General features: G+C 52.5%; 1 protein-coding gene across 1 annotated transcript in view; it reads left to right on the forward strand.

Annotated features, from left to right (window-relative positions):
• The window catches only part of LOC145338675 (large neutral amino acids transporter small subunit 3-like), a 74342-nt gene that overhangs the window by 22624 nt on the left and 39218 nt on the right, over positions 1 to 12500 (forward strand). The window contains exons 3-5 of the mRNA XM_080183062.1: positions 6158 to 6359; positions 9516 to 9571; positions 10226 to 10302. Coding sequence (XP_080039188.1) covers positions 6158 to 6359; positions 9516 to 9571; positions 10226 to 10302 — 335 coding nt within the window. The remainder of the gene's footprint in view (positions 1 to 6157; positions 6360 to 9515; positions 9572 to 10225; positions 10303 to 12500) is intronic.

Raw genomic sequence — 12500 nt, forward strand, 5'->3', positions numbered from 1 at the left:
CACTCCAGAGAAAAAGTCCCAGTCTATCCAGCCTCTCCTCAATCCATCAAGTCCCAGTAACATCCTAGTAAATCTTTTCTGCACTCTTTCTAGTTTAATAATATCCTTTCTATAATAGGGTGACCAGAACTGTACGCAGTATTCCAAGTGTGGCCTTACCAATGTCTTGTACAACTTCAACAAGACGTCCCAACTCCTGTATTCAATGTTCTGACCGATGAAACCAAGCATGCCGAATGCCTTCTTCACCACTCTGTCCACCTGTGACTCCACTTTCAAGGAGCTATGAACCTGTACCCCTAGATCTCTTTGTCCTGTAACTCTCCCCAACGCCCTACCATTAACTGAGTAAGTCCTGCCCTGGTTCAATCGACCAAAATGCATCACCTCGCATTTATCTAAATTAAACTGCATCTGCCATTCGTCAGCCCACTGGCCCAATTGATCAAGATCCCATTGCAATTGGAGATAACCTTCTTCACTGTCCACTATGCCACCAATCTTGGTGTCATCTGCAAACTTACTAACCGTGTCCCCTAAATTTTCATCCAAATCATTAATATAAATGACAAATAACAGTGGGCCCAGCACTGATCCCTGAGGCACACCGCTGGTCACAGGCCTCCAGTTTGAAAAACAACCCTCTATAACTATGAAGTCCTGGTAGCATCCTAGTAATCTTCTGGGGGACCCGGGTTCGAATCCCACCACGGCAGACGGTGGAATTTGAATTCAATAAAAAATATCTGGGATTAAGAATCTCCTGATGACCCATTGTGGGAAAAACCCATCTGGTTCCCTTTAGGGAAGGAAATCGGCCGTCCTTACCCCGGTCTGGCCTACATGGGACTCCAGAGACACAGCAATGTGGGTGACTCTCAACTACCCTCCAAGGGGCAACTGGGGATGGGCAATGGGCCAGCTCGTGATGGCTGTGTCCCAGAATGAATAAGGCAAAAAAGTTGCCCGTCTTTGTCCCTCGAATCCTACTCCATCCATGTATTTATCCAAATGCTTTTCAAACGTTGCTCTTTACCACTTTCATTCCATCCACTCACCACCCTCGGTGTGAGGGAGTTACCCCCTCAGGTCCCTCTGAAATCTTTCCCCTCTCACCTTTAACCTGCGCCCTCTAATTTTCAGTCCCCCCTCCCCTGGGGAAAAGACTCTCTGCGTTCCTCCGATCTCCGCCCCTCGTGATTTTATACACCTCAGTAAGGTCACCCCCTCATTCTCCGACCTTCCGAGGAGTGAAGTCCTCCCTGGCCAACCGCTCCCTACAACTCAGGCCCGGCTAGTCCCGGCAACATCCTCAAGGGTAGGAGGAGGTTACAGAGATAGGGAGGGGGTGTAGGGGCTGGAGGAGGTTACAGAGATAGGGAGGGGGTGTAGGGGGCTGGAGGAGGTTACAGAGATAGGGAGGGGGTGTAGGGGGGGCTGGAGGAGGTTACAGAGACAGGGAGGGGGTGTAGGGGGGCTGGAGGAGGTTACAGAGATAGGGAGAGGTGTAGGGGCTGGAGGAGGTTACAGAGATAGGGAGGGGGGTGTAGGGGGGCTGGAGGAGGTTACAGAGATAGGGAGGGGGTGTAGGGGGGCTGGAGGAGGTTACAGAGATAGGGAGGGGGTGTAGGGGGGCTGGAGGAGGTTACAGAGATAGGGAGGGGGTGTAGGGGGGCTGGAGGAGGTTACAGAGATAGGGAGGGGTGTAGGGGGCTGGAGGAGGTTACAGAGATAGGGAGGGGGTGTAGGGGGGCTGGAGGAGGTTACAGAGATAGGGAGGGGGTGTAGGGGGGCTGGAGGAGGTTACAGAGATAGGGAGGGGGTGTAGGGGCTGGAGGAGGTTAGAGAATTTTGGAATCTGATTTGAGCTGGGAAGTGTCAGCGTGAGTCGGAGGGGGTGTGTGAGGGTTCACATGATCAGAGCGGAGGTTAGAGGCAGCAGAGAGTTTGACCTCCAGACTGTGGAGGGTGGAATTTGGGAGTGTGGCCAGGTCCGTATATAAATACATATGTCAACAAACATTGTGGTGATCATTGCCAACTCACAGAATAATAGCAGCCATCACTCCTGCTCGGGAGAACACTGCCTAATCCTTGTCGTAGTCTATATTGGGTGCATAAATATTTACAAGTGAGATTCTAACTGCGATTTAATGGGCTTACCAGGAATGAAAATAAAGTCATTTCGGATATTTCCTTAATTGGTAAACAGATGGCTGAGCTCAGAGTAGGGCTGTTGACTGAATGGAGGGTCTTTCGAAGAGTTTGGGTCAATTTGTTTTGATTTGATTTGTTATTGTCACATGTATTGTGACTTTTATTTACTCAGAGGGTAGTAAGGGTGTGGAATGCCCTGTTGTGGACTCGCCAACTTTAAGGGCGTTCAAATGGTCAGCGGATAGGCATACGGATAACATTGGAATCGTTGAGGTTAGAGGGTCATTAGATTGGTTCCACTGGTCGGGGCAACATCGAGGGCCGGAGGGCCTGTGCTGTGCTGGAATGTTATACTGGGATACAGTGAAAAGTATCGTTTCTTGTGTGCTATACAGACAAAGCATACCGTTCATAGAGTACAGATAGGAGAAGGAAAAGGACTTGATTTATTATTGCCACATGCACTGGGATACAGTGAAAAGTATTGTTTCTTGTTTAAGAGGGACAGGTAGTATTAGGGTAGTAGGATAGGCTGCGGAGGGACTTGGACAGGGAGAGTGGGTAAAGGAGGGGCAGGTGGAATAGAATGTGGAAAAGTGTGAGGTTCTGCCTCACACTTGCAGGGAGACTTGGACAGGTTGCAGAGCTGGGCCGAGAGGTGGCGGATGGAGTTTAATGCGGAGAAGTGTGAGGTAATTCACTTTGGTAGGAATAACAGATGTGTCGAGTATAGGGCTAACGGGAGGACTCTGAATAGTGTGGATGAACAGAGGGATCTAGGTGTATGTGTACATAGATCCCTGAAAGTTGGGAATCAAGTAGATAAGGTTAAGAAGGCATACGGTGTCTTGGCGTTTATTGGTAGGGGGATTGAATTTAGGAGTCGCAGCGTCATGTTGCAACTGTACACAACTCTGGTGCGGCCGCACTTGGAGTATTGTGTACAGTTCTGGTCCCCACATTACAGGAAGGATGTGGAGGCTTTGGAGAGGGTGCAGAGGAGGTTTACCAGGATGTTGCCTGGTATGGAGGGGAGGTCCTATGATGAGAGACTGAGGGATTTGAGGTTGTTTTCGTTAGAAAGAAGGCAGCTAAGAGGGGACCTTATTGAAACATATAAGATGATTAGAGGTTTAGATAGGGTGGACAGCGATAGCCTTTTTCCTCGGATGGAGAAAGCTAGCACGAGGGGGCATAGCTTTAAATTAAGGGGGGGTACTTATAGGACTGATGTCAGGGGTAGGTTCTTTACCCAGAGGGTGGTGAGGGATTGGAATGCCCTGCCTGCTGCAGTTGTAAATGCGCCTAGTTTGGGGGCGTTTAAGAGATCCGTGGATAGGTTTATGGATGGAAAGGGATTGGTTTAGGTTAAAGGGTCATTGCTTTTTAACTGGTCGGCGCAACATCGTGGGCCGAAGGGCCTGTTCTGCGCTGTAATGTTCTAGCGTTCTAGAATGAAGACACAGACTATTTAGTAAATGGGGAAAAGCTTTGGGAATCAGAAACACAGAGGGATTTGGGAATCCTTGTTCAAGATTCTCTTCAGGTTAACGTGCTGGTTCAGTCGACAGTTAGGAAGGTAAATACAATGTTAGCATTCGTGTCGAGAGGGCTAGAATACAAGAGCAGGGATGGACTTCTGAGGCTGGATAAGGCTCTGGTCAGACCCCATTTGGAGAATTGTGAGCAGTTTTGGGCCCCGTATCTAAGGAAGGATGTGCTGGTCTTGGAAAGGGTCCAGAGGAGGTTCACAAGAATGATCCCTGGAATGAAGAGCTTGTCGTATGAGGAACGGGTTGAGGACTCTGGGTCTGTACTCGTTGGAGTTTAGAAGGATGAGGGGGGGGATCTTATTGAAACTTACAGGATACTGCGAGGCCCTGGATAGAGTGGACGTGGAGAGGGTGTTTCCACGAGTAGGAGAAACTAGAACCAGAGGGAACAACCTCAGGGTAAAGGGACGATCCTTTAAAACAGAGATGGGGAGGAATTTCTTCAGCCAGAGAGTGGGGAATGTGTGGAACTCTTTGCCACAGAGGAGGCCGGGTCACTGAGTGTCTTTAAGACAGAGATAGATCGGTCCCTGATTAATAAGGAGATCAGGGGTTATGGGGAAAAGGCAGGAGAATGGGGGATGGGAGAAATACCAGCCATGGGGGAGCAGAGTCAATGGGCCGACTGGCCTCGTTCCGCTCCTATGTCCTGTGGTCCAGTCCGTGTTAAATTCCATCTGCTACATTTTGGCCGACTTTCTGAACCTATCTTATTTCCGTGTTGCAACTTACTGTCCAGCTCACTCAGCAATACCTCGCTCAGTGGAGGCCAGTTAGGGTTCAGCCAGGGTCGCACCACACCCTGCCTCATTCAGCCCCGGTTCAAACACGGACAGAGGAGGTGAGCACCAGAGGTGAGGTGACAGTGACCGCCCGTGACCCACAGACTGAATTCCACTGAGGAGCCCGGGAAAAGCTGGAAGGGAACCAGGGATAAACTTCCCACTGCTTACAGTCTCGTCCATCAGAAAGGAACATAGTTCTACCACTCAATTGTCTGAGTCCCGGAGAGTGCTGAGGGAGCGCCGCACTGTCAGAGGGTCAGTGCTGAGGGAGTGCCGCACTGTCAGAGGGTCAGTGCTGAGGGAGTGCCGCACTGTCAGAGGGTCAGTGCTGAGGGAGTGCCGCACTGTCAGAGGGTCAGTGCTGAGGGAGTGCCGCACTGTCAGAGGGTCAGTGCTGAGGGAGTGCCGCACTGTCAGAGGGTCAGTGCTGAGGGAGCGCCGCACTGTCAGAGGGTCAGTGCTGAGGGAGCGCCGCACTGTCAGAGGGTCAGTGCTGAGGGAGTGCCGCACTGTCAGAGGGTCAGTGCTGAGGGAGTGCCGCACTGTCAGAGGGTCAGTGCTGAGGGAGTGCCGCACTGTCAGAGGGTCAGTGCTGAGGGAGTGCCGCACTGTCAGAGGGTCAGTGCTGAGGGAGTGCCGCACTGTCAGAGGGTCAGTGCCGAGGGAGCGCCGCACTGTCAGAGGGTCAGTGCCGAGGGAGTGCTGCACTGTCAGAGGGTCAGTGCCGAGGGAGCGCCGCACTGTCAGAGGGTCAGTGCCGAGGGAGTGCTGCACTGTCAGAGGGTCAGTGCCGAGGGAGTGCCGCACTGTCAGAGGGTCAGTGCCGAGGGAGCGCCGCACTGTCAGAGGGTCAGTGCCGAGGGAGTGCTGCACTGTCAGAGGGTCAGTGCCGAGGGAGTGCCGCACTGTCAGAGGGTCAGTGCCGAGGGAGTGCCGCACTGTCAGAGGGTCAGTGCTGAGGGAGTGCCGCACTGTCAGAGGGTCAGTGCTGAGGGAGTGCCGCACTGTCAGAGGGTCAGTGCTGAGGGAGTGCCGCACTGTCAGAGGGTCAGTGCTGAGGGAGCGCCGCACTGTCAGAGGGTCAGTGCCGAGGGAGTGCCGCACTGTCAGAGGGACAGTGCTGAGGGAGTGCCGCACTGTCAGAGGGTCAGTGCTGAGGGAGTGCCGCACTGTCAGAGGGTCAGTGCTGAGGGAGCGCCGCACTGTCAGAGGGTCAGTGCTGAGGGAGTGCCGCACTGTCAGAGGGTCAGTGCCGAGGGAGCGCCGCACTGTCAGAGGGTCAGTGCCGAGGGAGCGCCGCACTGTCAGAGGGTCAGTGCCGAGGGAGCGCCGCACTGTCAGAGGGTCAGTGCCGAGGGAGCGCCGCACTGTCAGAGGGTCAGTGCTGAGGGAGCGCCGCACTGTCACCTTGGTGAAAATTGTGTTCACCGTCTTGTGGGATCTTTCTGTGCTCAGAGCGGCTGCCCGGTTGTCTTGGGCTTGTCCCTGGGTGGGGGCGACGGGTGATAGGGGAAGGTGGGGCGCGTGTAGGGTGCAGGGGGATGGAGAGTGGAGATGGAAGCTGGTTGGGGGCGGGGGGGGGACGCGGGATAGCAGGGGTTTGGATGGGCTGAAGGCTCGGCTCTGTCGGTTCTGATCTGAGTATTTCTCCCCCCCTCACAGAGGCCGTGAACATTACGGAGAATTCCACGGTGGTTGGGACCCTCAATGTCAGCCAGCATGGGGTCTGGGACAGCTGTGTGGAACAGGCGGAGATGCTGAACCTGGGGTTCACCATCGGCTCGTTCCTGCTGAGTGCCACCACCCTCCCCCTGGGCATCCTGATGGACAAGTACGGCCCCCGCATGCCCCGGCTGATCGGCAGGTAAGGTGCCCCTCTGCCCGGCGACCTGCGAACTTTCACCCCCGCGGCAACAGAAGGAGGTCCCCATTCAGCCCCTTCTCCAGCCTGTTACACAGGAACAGGAGGAGGTCACACAGTCCTTTCAATAGCTCAGCACAACATTGAGGGCCTGTACTGTCTTATCCTGTCCTGTGTTTTAAATTGCCCTGTACTAATTTAGCTCCCAGGGATCTTTTCCTTACAGAACATAGAACATTACAGCACAGAACAGGCCCTTCGGCCCACGATGTTGCGCCGACCGATCAAAAAAACAATGACCCACTAACCTAAACCAATCCCTTTCCATCCATAAACCTATCCACGGATCTCTTAAACACCCCCAAACTAGAACATAGAACATAGAACATTACAGCGCAGAACAGGCCCTTCGGCCCACGATGTTGCACCGACCAGTTACAAAAACAATGACCCACTAGCCTATACCAATCCCTTTTCGTCCATAAACCTATCCACGGATCTCTTAAACACCCCCAAACTAGAACATAGAACATAGAACATTACAGCGCAGAACAGGCCCTTCGGCCCACGATGTTGCGCCGACCAGTTACAAAAACAATGACCCACTAGCCTATACCAATCCCTTTCCGTCCATAAACCTATCCACGGATCTCTTAAACGCCCCCAAACTAGGCGCATTTACAACTGCAGCAGGCAGGGCACTCCAATCCCTCACCACCCTCTGGGTGAAGAACCTACCCCTGACATCCGTCCTATAACTACCCCCCCTTAATTTAAAGCCATGCCCCCTCGTGCTAGCTTTCTCCATCCGAGGAAAAAGGCTATCACTGTCCACCCTATCTAAACCTCTAATCATCTTATATGTTTCAATAAGATCCCCTCTTAGCCGCCTTCTTTCCAGCGAAAACAACCCCAAATCCCTCAGTCTCTCCTCATAGGACCTCCCCTCCATACCAGGCAACATCCTGGTAAACCTCCTCTGCACCCTCTCCAAAGCCTCCACATCCTTCCTATAATGTGGGGACCAGAACTGCACACAGTACTCCAAGTGCGGCCGCACCAGAGTTGTGTACAGTTGCAACATGACGCTGCGACTCCTAAATTCAATCCCCCTACCAATAAACGCCAAGGCACCATATGCCTTCCTAACAACCTTATCTACTTGATTCCCAACTTTCAGGGATCTATGTACACATACACCTAGATCCCTCTGCTCATCCACACTGTTCAGAGTCCTCCCGTTAGCCCTATACTCAACACATCTGTTATTCCTGCCAAAGTGAATTACCTCACACTTTTCCGCATTAAACTCCAAAAGGATTTTGGAATGCATGAATATTGTTAGTTGAATTTTATAACACAGGGCGTGTTTGCAACCTGGAACCTCACCCCAGGCTCGATCACATCTCCTGAGGAAACACACAATTCTCCCTGAGGCAGTGCAGTAAGAGTGAAAGGGTCTGGTTCCCAGGGATCTGGGGATTATCCCTTCAGGAGAGATTGGTGCTGAATGCGAGCTGGGGGGATGGGGGGATCTTGTGCTAATGTGTCAAATTCTGGGAGGGTTTGATGGTGAGAGGCTGTTCTGCCCAAATTCCTCTCTCTCCCCCCAGCTTGTGACTGGAGAGTCCAGCAGTGAGGGTGGCGCTGTGGTTCGCACTGCTGTCTCTCAGCGCCAGGAACCCGGGTTCCAATCCTGGCTTGGCTCACTGTCTGTGTGCTGTCTGCATGTTCTCCCCATGTCTGCGTGAGTTTTCTCAGGGTGGTCCTGTCTCCTCCCAAAGATGTGCAGGTTAGGGTGGATTGGCCATGCTAAATTGTCCCTTAGTGTCCAAAGATGTGCAGGTTAGGGTGGATTGGCCGTGCTAAATTGTCCCTTAGTGTCCAAAGATGTGCAGGTTAGGGTGGATTGGCCATGCTAAATTGTCCCTTAGTGTCCAAAGATGTGTAGGTTAGGGTGGATTGGCCATGCTAAATTGCCCCTTAGTGTCCAAAGATGTGCAGGTTAGGGTGGATTGGCCATGCTAAATTGTCCCTTAGTGTCCAAAGATGTTCAGGTTAGGGTGGATTGGCCATGCTAAATTGTCCCTTAGTGTCCAAAGATGTGTAGGTTAGGTGGATTGGCCATGCTAAATTGTCCCTTAGTGTCCAAAGATGTGTAGGTTAGGGTGGATTGGCCATGCTAAATTGCCCCTTAGTGTCCAAAGATGTGTAGGTTAGGGGGATTGGCCATGCTAAATTGTCCCTTAGGGTCAGGGGGACTGGCTGGGTAAATATCTGGGGTTATGGAGATGGGATTGGAGCCTGTGCCACTTCAATGGGCCGAATGGCCTCTATCTCCACTGTCGGGTTTCTATTGGAGGGGACAGGTTCTCAGTACAGGATGAGGGAACAGCTCGAGAGGGCTGAGAATCTTCGCAAATCTCAGTCTCCAGCGAGGCTCAGAGACTGAGAGTTTGATTTGATTTACTATTGTCCCGTGTATTGGGATACAGTGAAAAAGTATTGTTTCTTGCGCGCTATACAGACAAAGCATACCGTTCTTAGAGAAGGAAAGGAGAGGGTGCAGAATGTAGTGTTACAGTCACAGCGAGGGTGTAGAGAAAGATCAACTTAATGCGAGGTCGGTCCATTCAAAAGTCTGACAGCAGCAGGGAAGAAGCTGTTCTTGAGTCGGTCGGTACGGGACCTCAGACTTTTGTACCTTTTTCCCGATGGAAGAAGGTGGAAGAGAGAATGTCCGGGGTGTGTGGGAGGGGGTCCTTGATTATACCGGCTGCTTTTCCCCTGAGGCAGCGGGAAGTGTAGACAGAGTCAATGGATGGGAGGCTGGTTTGTGTGATGGATTGGGGGCTACATTCACCACCCTTTTGTAGTTCCTTGCGGTCTTGGGCAGAGCAGGAGCCCAGACCGAGCTGTGATCAAACCAGAAAGAATGCTTTCTATGGGGCATCTGTAAAAGTTGGTGAGAGTCCGTAGCGGACATGCCAAATTTCCTTAGTCTTCTGAGAAAGTAGAGGCGTTGGTGGGGCTTTCTTAACTATAGTGTCGGCTTGGGGGGGACCAGGGAGGGACACTTCATGATGTCTCTTTTTCCGGACTGTAAAACACCTCTGATTCTCTCTCTCTCTGTCTCTCTCCTGCCCTCTTCCAACACAGTGCCAGCTTTGCCATCTCTTGTGCCATGATTGCAACAGCAGCTTACAATCCACCAAGTAAGTGCCCATTTTCCAACACTTTAAGATAATGTAGAGGGAGCTTTACTCTGTATCTAACCCCATGCTGTCCCTGTCCTGGGAGTGTTTGATGGGGACAGTGTAGAGGGAGCTTTACTCTGTATCTAATCCCGTGCTGTACCTGTCCTGGGAGTGTTTGATGGGGGACAGTGTAGAGGGAGCTTTACTCTGTATCTAACCCCGTGCTGTACCTGTCTTGGGAGTGTTTGATGGGGGGACAGTGTAGAGGGAGCTTTACTCTGTATCTAACCCTGTGCTGTACCTGTCCTGGGAGTGTTTGATGGGGGACAGTGTAGAGGAAGCTTTACTCTGTATCTAACCCCGTGCTGTACCTGTCCTGGGAGTGTTTGATGGGGAGACAGTGTAGAGGGAGCTTTACTCTGTATCTAACCCCGTGCTGTACCTGTCCTGGGAGTGTTTGATGGGGGGACAGTGTAGAGGGAGCTTTACTCTGTATCTAACCCCGTGCTGTACCTGTCCTGGGAGTGTTTGATGGGGGGACAGTGTAGAGGGAGCTTTACTCTGTATCTAACCCCGTGCTGTACCTGTCCTGGGAGTGTTTGATGTTGACACTGGGTATACAGTGTGGGGACCTCTCTCTCAGGGTAATCTGTTTCTGTCTGTCTCTTGCAGCTCTGTCCGCCCTGATATTTCTCGCTCTTTCTCTCAATGGATTCGGAGGAATATGTTTGACATTCTCTTCGCTGACGGTGAGTGCCTCGTGACCGCCTGTCCTGTTTTTGACTCTCCACCTTCTCCTCCCGCCCCCACCCCTCCTCCGTCCAGCCCTGACCTTCCTTGCGCAAGCTTTCACATCCTAAACCTAGTTAATTATTGGCCACAAATAAGTCTTACATTTACACTGCAATGAAGTTGTTGTGGAAATCCCCCACCCTGGCCCCTGTTCAGGGGCACTGAGGGGTAACTTAGCAACGGCCAGTCACCTAACCCGCACATGGTTTGGATTGTGGGAGGAAACCGGAGCACCCGGAGGAAACCCACGCAGACACGGGGAGAATGTGCAGACTCCGCACAGGCAGTGGCCCCAGCTCGGAATCGAACCCGGCTCCGTGGCACTGTGAGGCAGCAGTGCCAACCACTGTGTCACCCTGTCTCCGTTTGACTTTGAATGAGATTGGTTCTTCTATTTCCTGGATGTTTTATCTGATCTGTCACTCTGTCTCTCTCTGTCTCTGTGACTTGTTCTGTCTCTGTGACCCACTCTGTCTCTACGTGTGTGTGTCTCTCTTTCTCACTGTCTCTTGCACTTTCTGTCTCTCTTTCTCTGTCTCTCTCTTTCTCTGTCTCTCACTCTTTCTCTGTCTGTCTCTCTTTGTCTCTGTCTCTCTTTGTCTCTGTCTCTCTCTTTCTCTGTCTCTCTCTTTCTCTGTCTCTCCCTCTCTTTCTCTGTCTGTCTGTCTCTCTTTCTCTGTCTCTGTCTATGTCTCTCTTTCTCTGTCTGTGTCTCTTTGTCTGTGTCTCTCTGTGTCCGTGTGTCTCTCTCTGAGTCTGTGTGTCTCTCTCTGTGTCCGTGTGTCTCTCTCTCTATGTCCGTGTGTCTCTGAGTCCGTGTCTCTCTCCGTGTCCGTGTCTCTCTCCGTGTCCGTGTCTCTCTCCGTGTCCGTGTGTCTCTCCGTGTCCGTGTCTCTCTCTGTGTCCGTGTGTCTCTCTCTGAGTCCGTGTCTCTCTCTGTGTCCGTGTGTCTCTCTCTGAGCCCGTGTGTCTCTCTCTGAGTCCGTGTGTCTCTCTCTGTGTCCGTGTGTCTCTCTCTGAGCCCGTGTCTCTCTCTGAGTCCGTGTGTCTCTCTCTGTGTCCGTGTGTCTCTCTCTGTGTCCGTGTGTCTCTCTCTGAGCCCGTGTCTCTCTCTGAGTCCGTGTGTCTCTCTCTGTGTCCGTGTGTCTCTCTCTGAGCCCGTGTCTCTCTCTGTGTCCGTGTGTCTCTCTCTGAGCCCGTGTCTCTCTCTGTGTCCGTGTGTCTCTCTCTGAGTCCGTGTGTCTCTCTCTGTGTCAGTGTCTCTCTCTGTGTCCGTGTGTCTCTCTCTGTGTCCGTGTGTCTCTCTCTGTGTCCGTGAGTCTCTCTGTGTCCGTGTCTCTCTCTGAGTCCGTGTGTCTCTTTGTGTCCGTGTGTCTCTCTCTGAGTCCGTGTGTCTCTCTCTGTGTCCGTGTGTCTCTCTGAGTCCATGTGTCTCTCTCTGAGTCCGTGTGTCTCTCTCTGTGTCCGTGTGTCTCTCTCTGAGTCCGTGCGTCTCTCTCTGTGTCCGTGAGTCTCTCTCTGAGTCCGTGAGTCTCTCTCTGTGTCCGTGTATCTCTCTCTGAGTCCGTGTGTCTCTCTCTGAGTCCGTGTGTCTCTCTCTGTGTCCGTGTGTCTCTCTCTCTGAGCCCGTGTGTCTCTCTCTGAGCCCGTGTGTCTCTCTCTGAGTCCGTGTGTCTCTCTCTGAGTCCGTGTGTCTCTCTGAGTCCGTGTCTCTCTCTCTGAGTCCGTGTGTCTCTCTCTGTGTCCGTGTGTCTCTCTCTGAGTCCGTGCGTCTCTCTCTGTGTCCGTGAGTCTCTCTCTGAGTCCGTGAGTCTCTCTCTGTGTCCGTGTATCTCTCTCTGAGTCCGTGTGTCTCTCTCTGAGTCCGTGTGTCTCTCTCTGTGTCCGTGTGTCTCTCTCTCTGAGCCCGTGTGTCTCTCTCTGAGCCCGTGTGTCTCTCTCTGAGTCCGTGTGTCTCTCTCTGAGCCCGTGTGTCTCTCTGAGTCCGTGTGTCTCTCTCTGAGTCCGTGTGTCTCTCTCTGAGTCCGTGTGTCTCTCTCTGTGTCCGTGTGTCTCTGAGTCCGTGTGTCTCTCTCTGAGTCCGTGTGTCTCTCTCTGTGTCCGTGTGTCTCTCTCTGTGTCAGTGTCTCTCTCTGTGTCCGTGTGTCTCTCTGTG

The sequence above is a fragment of the Carcharhinus amblyrhynchos genome, unplaced genomic scaffold (assembly GCF_965287045.1).
Source record: "Carcharhinus amblyrhynchos unplaced genomic scaffold, sCarAmb.v2.hapA chromosome_139, whole genome shotgun sequence".
Taxonomy (NCBI): Eukaryota; Metazoa; Chordata; class Chondrichthyes; order Carcharhiniformes; family Carcharhinidae; genus Carcharhinus; species Carcharhinus amblyrhynchos.